Here is a 16299-nt window from a genome sequence, read left to right on the forward strand (position 1 = left end):
TAACATGGGAGACTGTTACGGATAGTTTGTGTTAAGCAAACTTTAGAAGCACCCTTGAATAGAAATACTGATCGCAAAGCATGATTTCTGAAGCAGGGAGCTTTCTAACAGTCTCATTGTTTCAGATCAGGGGTCAGTAACTTTCTGTAAAGGGCCAGACAGTAAATATTTTAGGCTTTACAGGTCATAAATTTTGGTCATAACTACTCAAGTCTGCCACTGTAGCATGAAAGTAGCCAGACAATATGTCAATAAGAGGGCATGACTATGCTGCAATAAAACTTTACTTATGCAAACATGTGACAGGCCAGATTTGGCCCGTGGGCTGCAGTTTACCAAACCCTGCTCTAGATGACAATCTGCCACTTATCAGGGACTGTTAATTCATCCCTTTAAACTTTATTGCATCTGTCTGTGCCTTTATTTTTGTCCTGGTCTAGGTTTCAAGATGCAGACTGGGGCTGTTTTATCAGTCAGCTAATGGGTTCCCTCTGCCTCCTGGCTCTTCACTATAAAATAAGCTTAGTCAGTTTTCATTATTAACACATCACACTCATTTCTGCCTTTGCCCCTTTATTCTCATACAGAAGTTATCTAAATCCTGGCTTCCAGGTCAAGCTTAAAGTCACATCTTTCCAAGCCCTTTCTCAACCCCCCTGGCCCTTAGGGGTTATCCTTTCCTCTTATCTCCAGCACTGTTATTTCTATTCCTTACTTGTTATCTTGTATTATGAATTCATCTTTTTATGTGCACATCCTGTCTCTCCAACTAAACCATAGGCCTTCACGGATCTGACCATGCCTTATGCCCCTTTGTTCCCTCGTGTTCAGTCAAGCGCCCAGACCAGAGTAGACACTTAGACGGCTGCAGACGGCAGAGGACAACCATGATGAAATATACTGAGGGGAGCTATTGTTTAAGGCAGCTTTGTTAGGAAACAAACAAAAAATCTTAAGACAATCTGTTTGGAATATTGTTTTTTATAAGACAAAAAAGCTTATTAGGATAATTAAGAATACACTTGCACTCTGTGGCAATTTTTTTTGTTTGTTTTTTTTGTGGTACGCGGGCCTCTCACTGCTGTTGCCTCTCCCGTTGCGGAGCACAGGCCCCGCGGCCATGGCTCACGGGCACAGCCACTCTGCGGCATGTGGGATCTTCCCGGACTGGGGCACGAACCCGTGTCCGCTGCATCGGCAGGCAGACTCTCAACCACTGCGCCACCAGGGAAGCCCCTCTGTGGCAATTTTTAGATTATAAGTCAAAGAGTGTTTGACCAGTTTTTTTTTTTTTAAGTGTAAATAGATATTTGCCTTATATCTTCCCCTAAGAAATCCAGGTGCAAGAGATTGTCCGTTTTTTGAACCAAAACAATCTTGGAGGCACTTCTAGGTATGGGGTATATGGATGTTGCTATAGGATATTTAAATTCACGTTAGAGAAAAGGCCTGGTGGTGCTCATGTGGGTAGATGCAGCCTTCAGAGAACACAGCTTTACCTGCTGATGCTAAAAAATGCCTGAGGCTAATATTTATGTCAGTCCCTGTGCTGCTTCTGCATATGCTCCATGAATACCATGTGTATTATTTTTTGTGGAATTTTTTTTCTATGTGTATTTTTAACCTGAATTACTACCTCTAATATTTACTTTAACCTAATTTTTCCTGTAAAAGAACTCTGGCAGGGGCATTGGTGGAGTTAGGAGGTAAAAGGGATACTCAGAAATTTCCCTAGGATTTAATAGTTAACTATACATACTAATATTGCTTCCTTGCTGTTGATAACACTGTGATAGTTCCATTTCAATAGTCTGTTGGTATGTGGAAGGGACTTAGACTCAGCCAGCATTTAAAAAAAGTTAAAGAACCAGTTATGTGAAATGTGGATAACATCTCTCTCTCGCTCTTTTTTTTTTTGGATAACATCTAACACCCTGATTCTTCTTAGTGGCATTGCTATTAACTTTTCATCTAGCTATGTCAGTCTTTGATCCTGTGAATTTTATGTTTTTTCATATCTAGACTCAAGGAAAATACTTCCCTTTCAGTGATGTAATTTACTGTAAATGACGGAACATTATTACTAGAGTATTAAAACCACGCAATAAACAAAGCACCATACTTTGAATAAGTGTCATGATCAATTTCACTCAGGGAATTAAAATCTGGATGTAGTATATAATTAGTGCCAATCTATTACATGCAGTACCATGTAGTGGTGAACAGTCAGATAACCTTGGGTCCCATGTCCAGTTCTGTGCCTAAAAATCCTCGTGATCCTGGGTTATTTAACCTTGTCTTCTGGAAGATGGTGATACTATATACCTCGTGGAATTTTTGAGGATCACATGAAATAATATGTATGAAGGGATCAGCACAGCATCCATGCATAGTCAACTCTCAATAAATGGTAACATTACTATGTGCAAAACAGGAAGCAGGTGAGCATATAAGCTCCAAGGGAGCTTATTTATTAGAGTACTTAAATGCATATTTAGAACACATAAATAATGGGGTAAGAGTTCATTGGAAAGAGACTGTAGGAAGAGAGATATGAATGAAGGGCATCTACGTGAAGGATACCGCATAAGCAAGTATATGTAGCTATATAAGCTTAGGATAAGTTCAAGGAACAGGAAGTGATTCCACTGGCTAATATCTATAGGGGAACAGAGTGAGAGAAGGCTCAAAAGTTTGGCTATGCCAGGCCTTAACTGCTAGTGTGAAGAGTCTGGTCTGGATTCAGTAGAGAGTAGATGGAGTTTGAGGTACTGTGGAAAAAAGACTGATAGGTGCTACATTTTTGGTAGCTTGATTTGGAATCCATTGTATAGAGGTATAGTGGAATTTTTCTTCAAGCATCTTCTTCATAGGATAGCTAACCCCGGGAGCCCTGACAACCTAGAATCACACGTGACTCACCTCTTTGAACGAGATAAGCCTGCTGGTCAGCGTCACTTGCTCTCGCCCCATGACGGCTCTGCATTTCCATCAGGGACTGCCTGCTGGGATGAAAAGCAGCACTATATGTGAAACCCTGAAATACGACAACGTTGAGCAGGCATTCAACAGAAGTACGAGAAAAAAAGACCTAAACTACAAAGCCAAGGTTCATAGAAACCAGAACTTAAGAGTAATTTGAGCTTTAAATATTACTGGCACTAGGACACAATGTAGTAAAAGTAAATAAGATTTTTAAAAATCAGGAAACAAACAAAAAGTCAATTGACAGGGGAAAAGATTAGAAAAAAGTGGCATATTTCTAAAACAAGACACAACAGAGCAATTAAACAGAGTGAAGTAAATCTACATATATATACATACACACACACAGAGTTCAAAATTAGTTATGTAAAGCAAGTTGCAGAATAATACCTATAGTGACCGTTTTATAACCTAGGCACCTTGTTTTAAGAAATTAATATTACCTTGTTTTAAGATATTATATAGATGTGTATATATGCAAAAGTACAAAACAGCTGGGGATGCTGTTGCAGGCAGTGTGGGGAAGGGAGAGAGGACTATAATGGCAGGGGGTGTGGGGAGAAGACTGCAACTTCATCTACAACTCCTTTTTCTTTTAATAAAAATATACTTGGGGCTTCCCTGGTGGCACAGTGGTTGAGAGTCCGCCTGCCGATGCAGGGGACACGGGTTCGTGCCCCGGTCCAGGAAGATCCCACGTGCCGCGGAGCGGCTGGGCCCGTGAGCCATGGCCACTGAGCCTGTGCGTCCGGAGCCTGTGCTCCGCAACAGGAGAGGTCACGGCAGTGAGAGGCCCGCGTACGGCAAAGGGAAAAAAATATATATATATATATACTTGAAGAAAATAAAACAAATATTAGTAACTGTCGATTCTGGATGGATACATATTGGTGTGTATTATTTTATTCTCTGTATTTTTCTATTTTCTATTCCTCAATATTTCAGTTTTTTATCAAAATGAAAATTTTAAAGATAGAAGTAATTTTAGCAGTATTTTCTTTGAAAACATTACAGAATTATTTAAAGTGTTAGGAATATTTCATCCATGACAATGGCAGGATATGACTTCGGAACACATAATGTCACGTTTTTACAGTTTATCTAAAAGAACTCGATCAGGTTCCCACAAGATGCTGCCAGGCCTTGCAGGGCAAACTAAGTGTTAGGGACACCGTCAGGCAAAGTGTGCTCAGAGCGATTCTTTTTTTTTTTTTTTTTTTTGCGGTAGGCAGGCCTCTCTCTCACTGTTGTGGACAGGCTCCTGACACGCAGGCCCAGCCGCTCCGCGGCCATGGCTCACGGGGCCAGCCGCTCCGCGGCATGTGGGATCTTCCCAGACCAGGGCACGAACGCGTGTCCCCTGCGTCGGCAGGCGGACTCTCAAGCACTGCGCCACCAGGGAAGCCCCAGAGCGATTCTTATAGCTCAAATTAGGAAACACTGTGGGTCACCTCTCCCACAGACCGGGTGATATGTGCTCTAAGTCTTCCCCTCATTCACCTGCCTTCATCTTCAAAAGCATTATTCTCTTTCAGCAGAATTGCCAGCTGCAATGCCATTTGCTCCTTTTCTTCATGAATCTTCTCTCTTGCTGCTCTTTCTGCATGAAAGTCAGAACAATAAACCTCCATCTGTTAGAGGAAAAAAAGAGACAGAAGTTACCACCCAGACAAATGTGGATTCTCTACAGCTCACCTGCTGATAAGGTGAAGAGGTAGTGCTGCATCCTGTGACATTGTCTTGCAAATAACAGGTACTTGTCCCTGCTAGAAACCAGTGTAATCACCATGACTTTCCAACTACCTTCAAAGAGAAGACACAAGTTACGTGTGTGTGTGTGTGTGTGTGCTTTAAACTATCAGAGCCCAGCAATTACATAGATATAGGTAGTTTAAATACTGTGTGTACCATTAGTTCAGTAAAATTCTCTGGTCTCTTTTTTAAAAATAATATTCAGTACTAGCTTAATATGGTAAATGGTTTATTTACCCTGTCAGGTATATTTATGAAGGCTGGCCTTAAGCTAAATTTAAAATAACAACAATAAATAGATGCTATTTATTGAATCCCAAACATCTGCAGCGTCCTATGTTTGGTGCCCTTATTGACCATTTTATTTCCTCCTTATCCAAAATCCTGGGAAGGCAGAATTGCTATGCTCATCTTACATTTATAAATTTAATAGCTCTTAATCTTGGGGAAATTAGTTAAGTGCTCAAACCAGCATTTGAACCCAGATTGAAGCCCATGTACCATGGACGCTTCCATTTACCATACTGCTTTCCACAGTGGTAGCCAGCCTCCAAGATGGCGCCAGTGATCCTTACCTCTTGGTAATCATACCCTCATGTGGTCCCCTCCCACAGTGAATGGGCCAACCTGTGTAACCACTAGGGTATTACAGAAGTAATGGTGTGTGGCTTCTGAAACTAGGTCATAAAGGACACCATGGCTTCTGCCTTGTTCTCTCATGGATCACTTGCTCTGGGGGAAGCTAGTTGCCATGTCATGAGGGTATTCAAGCAGCCCTATGGAGAGGCACACATGGTCAGGAACTGAGGCCTCCCGCCCATAGCCATGAGAATGAGCCATCTTGGAAATAGATCTTTCAGTCCATCCTGAGTGCAGCCTCATGAGAGACCCCGACTCAGAATCACCCTGCTAAGCTGCTCTTGGATTCCTGATCCATAGCAACTGTGTGAGATAACAAATGCTTGTTGTTTTAGCTGCTACGTTTGGAGAATAATTTGTTACCTATAAAAAAGTAAATATGCCATAATATGTAGTTTCTTCACTGTTACAAAAATTATAAAGTGAAAATGAATGCCTTAACAGTGAATTGAGCATTATTTCAATACCAGTTTTTAACTTCCTATATTTAAAATTGGGTTTTTCATTTCAAATTTAGTGGTTCTCGGATACAAATTTATTTATTATTTATTTTTTCGGATACAAATTTTTATCCATTACTTTAAAAAGTAATATTAATAAAAATTTAAATATTCTAATCACACTGTAGTTACCAAAAAAGTATGAAATAGATCATTTTAAGGGACTTCTGCCATTTGTGAGTAATCCAACATTTTATGGTTATCATTGATAGATTATGGGCTTTTTTTTGAGTCAGACCTAAATCTGAGTTAGAGTCTCACCTCCATCAGTTATGAGCTTTGAGCCAGTAAGAACTGGGCCTTTGTTTTGTCCATTCCTATATCCCCAGCAGTGAGAACAGTGTCTGACATAAAGTGCTCAAAAAAGAGTTGTTGAATGAATGAACAAGAGTATCCATCAAAACAAATGTCTCTGTACAGAACATGGCAAAAGTACATGACTACAGTACCATGCACAAACAAAGGAAATGCCTTAAAGAGCTCAGGTTGAAATTCTATTCCTGTCGAAATAAAACTAAAACCATAAGTTCAGTCAACCACTTCCATATTTCACTGGGCCAGCCACTCTGGGCAGCTGGTACTGAGTATGTATATAGGGAATAATAAACTTCTGGCATTGTTACACTACAAATAATCTGTTTATCTTCTTCAGATTGGCAAACATTTAAAAGAGTGATGCAAGGATGTGGGGAAATAGGAGCTCTCATCTACTTCGGGTAAGAGAATAATTTTCATTATGCATTTTTGGAAGACAACTTGGTAATACTTATTTAACTTAAAAACAGTCATATCCAATGACCCAACCATTCCATTTCTGTATCTTACTAGAGATTCCACAAGTGCACAAAGACACAGATACAAGAATGTTCAGTTCAGCATTGTTGATAATAGCAAAAATACTGGTACAACCTACAGGTCCATTAATAGAGGACTGGTTAAACCTGTCATGGCAATGTATACTTTGGACACCATACAACTGTTAAAAAAAACTACATATGGCTGTGAGTAATAACATGGAGAGATATCCAAGATATATCATGAATGAAAAAGTAGTGCAAAATGTATGGCATGATCCCACTTTTAATTAAGCAAACAAAATAAAAACAAACAAAAAAAGGTTTCCCCCCACTTTTTTGGTGATTTTACATCTCAGGCAGGATGTATGTTCACTAATAAAACTCTTCTCTAAGGACTCCACCCACCAGTATGAAAAGTGGGCCAAAACAGTCACAACCAGCCAATTGTACACAAATTCTTCCAGAGAACAGTGAGAGAAGAAATGTGCCCCAACTTGTTTTTATGAGGCCAGTAAAACCCTGACATCCAAACCCAACAAGGACATGAGCAGAAAGAAAATTCTAGGCCAATCTTACTCAAGAATATAGATACAAAAATCCTAAGCAAAATATAAGCAAACCAAATCCAACAATATATACAGAGAATAATTCAAGAAAGGCAAACTTTAATATTTTAAAAATCAGTGTGATTTACCACATTAACAAATTAAAGGAAAAAGGCATATAATTATCTAATTATATCATTATACGAAGAAAAACATTTCCTAAATAAAATTCAACATCCACTCAAAATAAACATTTTTGGCAAACAAGGAAGAGAAGGGAATTTTCTTAATCTAGTAAGTGATACCCATGAAAAGCCTATACCAAACACCACACACTCAACAGTGAAATGTTGGAAACACTGCCACTGAGACTGAGAGCAAGGCAAGGCTGCCTGCTCTCTCCACTGTTACACAGCATTGCACTGGGGTCCCAGCCAGTGCAATAAGGCAAGAAAAAGAAAGAAAAAAAATATAATGAACTGGAAAGGAAAAAAAAAAACTGTCATTATTTAACTGATCTTAGTGTACCAAGTCCAAAGGAATATTTAGAAATATTATTAGAATTAAAATGTGAGTTGAGTAAGTTTACTGCATGGAAAGTCAATATTAGGAATCAATTGTATTTCTATATAGCAGCAACCATTAGAAAATGAAGTTTTAAAAATGCTATTTATAAAACTATCATAAAAATAGAAAATATCAAAAAAATAGAAAATATCTAGGAATAATCTAATAAAAGATGAGCAAAACCTTTACTAAGAAGATTAAAAATATGACTGAAAATAATTAAAGAAGATATGTCATGTTTGTGGACTGGAAGAGTCAATGATGTAAAGTTGCCAATCATCTCCAAATTGATTTTTATATATTTAATAAAATTCTAATCAAAATCCCAGGGTTTTTTTTCTGTGTAGAAAATATCAAGCGAATTCTGAAATTTATAAGAAAAGGAAAACCTAAGGTCCTCTTGAAGAATCTCAATGAGGTAGGAAGACTTGCTACCAGATATCAAAGCATTTGATTCTTTATAATAAGACAGTATGGTACCAGAGCAAGGATGTACAAATAGCCCAATGGAACAGTATAGAATCCAGAAATAGACCCGTGGGTACCTGGACACAATATGTGACAAAGAGGGCATCAGAGTCCTTAAGATGACCTTTTAAATAAATGGTGCCAAATGAACAGGATATTCATGCAGAAAAAAATATGAATCTTTACCCTTACCTCACTCCATATAGAAAAGCTAATTCCAGATGGTTTTTAGATCTTAATGTAAAAGGCAAAACCATAAAACTTTTAGAAGACAACATAGGAGAATATGTTCATGGCCCTGAGATAGTGAAAGTTTTTAAAACAGGACACAAAAAGTACTATAATCATAAATAAAAAGACTCATAAACTGGATTGCATTAAAATTAAGAATTTTCGTTCAACAGACACCTTCATGAGAGTGGAAAGGCAAATCATAGAGTGAAGAAATCTGCAAAAAGTATAACTGGCAAGGGCTTGTATGTGGAATATATGAAGAACTCCTATAAATTGAAGAAAAAGCCAGAAAACCAGAAGAAAACTGGGCAAAGACCTGATCAGGCTCTTCACAAAAGGGGATGCTTAGAAGGCCGTAAACATCTGAAAAAGTACTCACTCTCATACCATCAGGGAAATGCAGATTTAATGAGACACCATCATAAACCCACTAGAATCGTTAAAAATTCTAATACAAGTATGGGTAAGGATATAGAGCAACAGGAACTCTCTGTTGGTGGGAGTGAAAACTGGTCCACTTTGGAAACCTCTTTGGCATTATCTGTTAAAGCTGGGTAACATGCATACTCTATGAACAAGCAGTTCCACTCCTAGGTGTGTACCCAACAGAAACGAATGCACAGGTGAACAAAGAGACACGCGTAAGAATGACAGAGCAACATTAAACACAAAGCCCCAAACTGGAAACAATCCAGCTGTCTATAAACTGTAGAATGGGTAAATTCAGTGAGTAATACCCTTAAAAGTGTGGTGCACTTTCCACCTGTGATATACTTCAGTAAAAAGGTTTTTAAAAATATACTGGTGGAAATAGTATAAAATCAAAACAGATACTTTAAGCACTATCACTTTCCTGTTAGAGAATATAATCGGGGTTGGCCTGCCTCGGCTCACATTTGGGAACGAAGCCTACCTGAGCCCTGAGAACAGCCATGGTTTCCAGGTCCTTCTCCTGCTTGGCGATGGTCTGCTTCATCTCATCCATTTGGAGCTGCTTGGAAGCCAGGGCTTTCTCTGCCAGTTCCAGCTTTCCACTCAGTTCCTGCAGCACCACCTTATCCACTTTTTCCGACTGAAAAAGACAAACTTATTCTAGACATGGTTTTGAAATAATTCAACCTATTTTAGTAAAATATTAGATGAAGGTTTATTTTTTAAAAAATGACTGGCTGTAAACTATTCTGGTAATCAGCAGTGATAACTTATTCGGCAACTTTCATGCACTGAATTTACCCCTTGAAGATAATAATTTCCTAATTTAAAATAATGATTTATAAAAAGAAAACACTAAAATAAGGGAGAAAATAGTATACCCTATCTCAGGGCGGGTGTAAGCTGCTGATACTCCTATTCTTTCACTCACATTACTCTTAACTTTATGAAGTCAGTGGAATGTTTGAATTAAAAATTTACTAGGTCCTAGAGAGGAACAATATTCTAGTAAAAGTAAATGAAAAACAGAAAATATATTTCTAAGAATATAAACTCAAAGACCCCTTCTAATTCAAAGCTCCTGTGGTCTTTATTTATTCCAGCTTTATTGAGGTAAAACTGCCAAATAAAATTGTAAAATATTTAAAGTGTACAATGTGATGATTTGATATACATATACATCGTGAAAGGATTCCCACCATCGGGTTAATTACTACATCTATCACCTGACATCTCTATCCATGGTGTTTAAATTATCACACCATTCTGGGGGCATTATTACTATTACTATTACAATAATTTAAGATGCAGCCGGATAAGTCCAGGGCCTCAAGTTCACTGACAGCAGGCAAGCTAGCCCTGTGATAGCTCCAGGCAGCAGTCTCACTATACAGTCATTACTCATGTAGGAGCCCAGGCTCAGCTCTCCTACAAACCCATCCACTGTTAGAAATGCTAAAAGCTTAGCCACGGAGCAAGTAAGCCCAGGCGCCACAATTACTGAGCCTGTACTCTAGAGCTCGTGCTCTAGAGCCCGCGAGCCACAACTACTGAGCCTGTGTGCCACAATTACTGAAGCCTGCGTGCTTAGAGCCCGCACTCTGCAACAAGAGAAGCCACTGCAATGAGAAGCTCGTGCACAGCAACGAAGAGTAGCCCCCACTCACTGCAACTAGAGAAAGCCCGCGCACAGCAACAAAGACCCAATGCAGCCAAAAATAAATAATAAATAAGTAAATAAATTTATTTAAAAAATGCTAAAACTGTACTCCGACCATAGGACATGCACATCACCTCTGTACACAAGGCACATTATACATGTGTGGAATATCAGGAGTTATAAAATGTTATAAACACTTAGACACAAGAAATCAATTACAAATGGAAAAACAACCCTTGAAACCAGACCTAGTTAAGGATTAACACAACTACTTTAGATATTTACATAAAATGTTAAATGGCTATGAAAGTAATTTTTTTTCTATGAGTACCTCTCTTCTTTTTAGTTCCTCAGTTGTTTTCAGTGCATTATTGTATTCTTGAAGAAGCCTGTTGTGTGTCAACTGTAGAGTGGCTAATTTGGACCTATTTAGAAAGAAATTTTAAAATGGAATCTTGGGAAAAATATCATAGAAGCTTAGTCTTACCTCCCAACCCTCTTCTGAACACTCAGGTGACAAAATCTTCCCTCCCACCCTTATCATCCCACCACCTACTAGCATGTTCTTACTTGCAAAGAAAACAATTCCCCCCTCCCCAATCAAGATAGATTACAAATAATTTTCATAATTGTTATTATAAAACTTAACATTTATCGCCTCAGAAAAGTCTACTAGTACGCCTTCAAATAAATAAAAGAGAAAAAAATTTTAAATTTATTCTTAAATCCTGATTCCAATCTGCATAAAAGAGCTATTCTATCTTCTTTTAGCAAGTAGCCATTCAGTCACAGCATACTCACTTTTCATCTTCTGTTTTTGCTTGCTCCATTTTGATTTCTGATCGCATGCTTTCTACTTGGAGCTCTAACTTTCTGTTATTATAAACAAGCTCTTGCTTTTCATTCAGCTCTGATGGGTTTGGAGAATTTTTCCTTTCAAGGGCCTGACATCTAAGAAAGAGCAAAATTTCATGAGGACAAAACAATACTTCATTTCTCAGTGGCTTTTAAACGAATCCCCAGATTATGTAGCAAATGCAAAGAATTTTAGGATTACATTTTTCAAAAATTTAACAGTACAAAATTAAATATTTTATCCTCCCTGCTTCTTTACTAGAAGTAAGTAATATTTCTGAACCATTATGCCTGAATATAAAAAAATACAGATTTTTGTAAAAGAAATTTCCATATTTCTGAACCGTTATGCCTAGCATAAACAAGTACAGATCTAAGATCACACAAGCTACTGTCTACCTGGAGTAATTGTTTCAACTAGTCATGCAAATATATTTCTGTGATTTAGATACAGACCAAACTAGTAATTGGCTAGAGGTGCTTCTCATATAGTGATCCATGGATATCTTTAGTATTTTTAAAACTATGGGCTCTGTTAAGCATAAAAAATATGACTTCTGACAAAGATTCAATAGGGGAGAAGGAAATGCTTTCAGTCCTCTTAAAGATCAGAGAGAAAATTTCAATATAACAGCAAATACAAACCATTGATAGCTACGTGCAAGGCATTAACGCAAAGCATGTTAAACATTAGCTTACTTAATACAAAGTCAGAATTATGACACACAGTTTACAAATGATAAAACTGAGACTCAGAGAGGTTAAATAAATAACTTGTCCAGGGTAATACCACAAAGAAGGGGTAGATCCATATTTCACCCTTAGGTCTGTTTCTCCAAAGTCCTTCGCATCAGCTGCTATGCTGTACTAGATAACCATTAATACTGTACAACCTTGGTCAGTGTAACTCCGTGGAAACATACACTTGTATATTGGGCTAGAAATATGTTTGCTAACTAATCCAAAAGAACAACATCAACTTAGCTTTCCTAAATTTGGGATAACTTCTTACATCAAGAGAAACAAGCAAATGCAAAATTCTCCCAATTTATAAATTAGACTTCATAACTGATTGAAAATCAATTTTTTTTTCCTAAGTAAATCTCACTCAAGTTCTTCTTGCCCTTTGTAGCTTTTATGTTTGTTCACATCAATGTGGTCAGCTCACGTAAGTCACAGGAAGTCTGGCTCACTGCTTTTTCCAGGTCTTCATATACGCTTAACAAATGTCCCCAAACAGCAGAATCAGAGTCCCTTGGGCCCATTCCCCCATATTACTACAAGGACTTCTTAATATGTTTCTATATTAACCTGAACATTAGTGTTTTCTGAATTCATATTTTAATTAGGTCTCTTTTTCTTTTACTCAGTAAAACAGTAATAAAACTATATTTGTGTATATTAACATATTTTGTAAAACTGTACACTTTTCAAAGGAGGATAAAATTCGTCTCTCATTCTTACTTTTCCTGAAGTCTCTTCTTCATCAGGTCAGCCTCACTGAGTTTCGTGTGAGCCTCCTGAAGCTCCTTAAACAGGGTTGTCACCTGAAGGTTCAACGTTTCCACTTCACTTCCAACCTGTCATCCAGGCAATCACAAACACGCGTTTATCAGAGGCTAAATGAACCTCTTTGTGAGAAAACAGTGTGAACCACTGGTGTCTAAATAAGACTGCTGAATTGATTAAACTTTTGGCAATTAACGCCCCAAATATCTTGTATGGAAAAAAAAAGCTTTGGGTACAACTCTGTTTCATTATAGATCATTAACTGATCAGTTTGGATGCACTTGTGATAATGTCTTTATCTTAATTAAAATGAATCCTGGACTTCCCTGGTGGTGCAGTGGTTAAGAATCTGCCTGCCAACGCAGGGGACACAGGTTAGAGCCCTGGTCCAGGAAGATCCCACATGCCATGGAGCAATTAAGCCCGTGCACCACAACTACTGAGCCTGTGCTCTAGAGCCGTGAGCCACAACTACTGAAGCCCACGTGCCTAGAGCCCATGCTCCACAACAAAGAGAAGCCACCACAATGAGAAGCCCGTGCACTGCAATGAAGAGTAGCCCCTGCTCGACGCAACTGGAGAAAGCCCGCACGCAGTAACAAAGACCCAAAGCAGCCAAAAATAAATAAATTAAAAAAAGAAAAGAATCCTGATCATAGTTCAAGGGATCATAGATCACAGTGATGTCAAAGCACAATCTAATTTATCCAGCTAGCAACTCATGCCCATGTTCCCTGACTGATTTATTTTTCTAGTTTACTCAACTATTTTCACTGTACTGCCTTTTCCCTGGCAGCTCTAGAATTTTTGTCAGTGAGTTTTATGGTGCCATGGAAGTCTCAGTACTTCTCTATTATTAGTTACCGATTAGTTGTAGTCAACAGGGTACTACTACTCACAGGTGTTCTCTTCATCTCAGTTTTTAAAATATTCTCCATTCTCTTGAAAGTAGGAGACTCAGCCCAGAGCATGGCATACAGTAGGCATTTGATATATACTTGCTGTATAAATAAATTAGCTAAAGTATTTTATGTAAATGCCTTTCTCACGGGCTACTATGGGTCTTACAACTTCCTGCCTTCATGACCTTTCCCCAAGCTTCGGACTGTTTGCAGGCTACGAGGCACGTCTCTGAGTTGCCACAGAACAGAAATGTATATGAGCATGTATATAAAAATGAGCCTTTTTTGTTCATACTCTTTTGTTCAAACCAGTAGTGGGATAGAACCAAGATCTTTCTGGGTCACATCCTCAAATGATCTTATTATAAATTGGACAAAATTCCTTTCTCAATTAGTGGGCCTGTCCACTTAGGAATTCTGGAGAGAAAATCAGCCAAGAAGAGAGAGAGACGTGATTTCCTAGAATCACTAGGACAGGAATACATCTCAGTACAATTTACAATGAATGAAATTCAGATCAGGACAAGGAAATATGAGAGAAATAGAAAATACTCAACATGGAAATTATTTCTCTATTGCGAAAGCCAATAACACATCACAAGACGCGGCTCCAGCGCCTGCACTACTCTCTGTCCACCGGGGGTGTGGTAACAGTCTTAGACTCTTAGTACCCACAGTTTCCGTGCCTTTCTCCTCTTCTTTCTCTTGTTCTGTGCGCCCCTCTGTCTGGGTCTCAATCTCACAATGATCCTTCGCTTTCTTTTCAAAATCAGAAATTCTGAAAAATTAAAGAATATAGAAAAGTTACTTTCTCTTTGGCTTCCAGAGGGAAAACAATTGCGGAAGCACTGAAAAGAACACTGTTCAAAATCTGGATAGAAGATCAATGTTTTCAAAATCTCTTCGCATTCTCTATATTAGCTCTGGTTTTGCTTTCAATCTGATATTGGCTAGAATTGATTTAAGGGATGAATGCACATGGAGGTATAAGATATGTATAATTTATCTTGAACACTAAAAAATACTGCCTCTTTTCACGTCATTGTCATGCACAGAAATATTTTTTAAATTTGTGTTTTTATGTTTGTACACATGTGCATGCATATGTGCTACATGAGAGTGGGTGTCCCTTTATAAGGATCCGGCAGAGAGGGAAAGACTTGTTTTTTGGGACCCATATAAGTTTATGAGGTCCTGAAAACAAACAAATATAGCAACATTCTTACACTGAATCATAATCATATGAAAGCCATCCCGATACAAATGAAATAAAGAGACTTGTGGTTAAAGACGGTAGATTTAAATATACGCATGTAATTTTTCTCCCACCTTGAATGCCACTAAAATGACTTTTAAAAACCACATACCTACAAGAACAAAGAGAAAGGGAGAGGAAATAATAGCAAGAAGATTTGGGAAGCATTAGGTATGAGTGGGAACTGACTAGATAGCCCAAGAGGACTGGATCTGAGCCACCAGTAGGGATAGCCAAGATGGAACCCACTTCATACTGTGGGACCCCAAAGGCTCAGGAATCAGTGACACCAGGTACCTCTGGACGTGGGGATAAAGTTGGGACCTGTTTAAGAATGACTAGAAGGTCATAAAATAAAGTGTCTCTTGACTCAGAGTCATTAATCAGAGTTGAGGGGTTGGGTTCCCTACTGAAAAGAGGGGAACTTACAGAATACTAAGACCCTCAGCCTCTGTTCCTACTCATCTCCAGAATGCTGGCATCTAGAAAAGTACCCTTCAGACAGGAGACTGGAAAAGTCTCCTCTGGAGAATTTGATCAGGAAAAGGAAAAGATTTAAAGTTTCTGACGTAAGACTTCCCCAAGGAAACCTCCCGGCCAGATCTCCCTACACATGCACACAGCACTTTGTTTTTAAATAAATTTATTTATTTATTTATTTTAGGCTGTGTTGGGTCTTCGTTGCTGCGTGCGGGCTTTTCTCTAGTTGCGGCGAGCGGGGGCTACTCTTTGTTAGGTGTGCGGGCTTCTCATGGCGGTGGCTTCTCTTGTTGCAGAGCATGGGCTCTAGGTGTGCGGGCTTCAGCAGTCGTGGCTCACAGGTTCTAGAGCGCAGACTCAGTAGTTGTGGCGCATGGGCTTAGTTGCTCCGCGGCATGTGGGATCTTCCTGGACCAGGGCTCAAACCCGTGTCCCCCGCATTGGCAGGCGGATTCTCAACCACTGCACCACCAGGGAAGCCCCACACAGCACTTTGATCAGCATCTAACCCCCCAGTCTTAAATCCAATCAAACAGTAAAGATTACCAGACATTTCAGGAAAACCTTAAAATGAAACAGACAAAGTAAACCAGAAAGTAAAACAACTTACTGAAATTAGAATATGCCAAGGGGAAAAACTTCAAATAAAACACAAAAAACCTATCATTAATAGGGACAGAAGGAAACGTATTACCACCATAATAAAATGGAAGAGGAAC

General features: G+C 38.7%; 1 protein-coding gene and 1 long non-coding RNA gene across 5 annotated transcripts in view; one reads left to right on the forward strand and one right to left on the reverse strand.

Annotated features, from left to right (window-relative positions):
- The window catches only part of LOC132594538 (uncharacterized), a 47033-nt gene that overhangs the window by 13718 nt on the left and 17016 nt on the right, over positions 1–16299 (forward strand). The window lies entirely within an intron of this gene.
- Positions 1–16299, reverse strand: part of OPTN (optineurin) — a 41974-nt gene that overhangs the window by 1716 nt on the left and 23959 nt on the right. For 3 of the 4 annotated variants that reach the window (XM_060292675.1, XM_030832469.2, XM_030832470.3), the window contains 7 exons: positions 14521–14623; positions 12899–13014; positions 11381–11530; positions 10911–11004; positions 9401–9559; positions 4486–4616; positions 2923–3005 (listed from right to left, as the gene is read on the reverse strand). In XM_060292675.1, coding sequence (XP_060148658.1) covers positions 2923–3005; positions 4486–4616; positions 9401–9559; positions 10911–11004; positions 11381–11530; positions 12899–13014; positions 14521–14623 — 836 coding nt within the window. The remainder of the gene's footprint in view (positions 1–2922; positions 3006–4485; positions 4617–9400; positions 9560–10910; positions 11005–11380; positions 11531–12898; positions 13015–14520; positions 14624–16299) is intronic. The other variant, XM_060292686.1, reaches the window with a different exon arrangement.

Source organism: Globicephala melas, chromosome 2, assembly GCF_963455315.2.
Source record: "Globicephala melas chromosome 2, mGloMel1.2, whole genome shotgun sequence".
NCBI classification, from domain to species: domain Eukaryota; kingdom Metazoa; phylum Chordata; class Mammalia; order Artiodactyla; family Delphinidae; genus Globicephala; species Globicephala melas.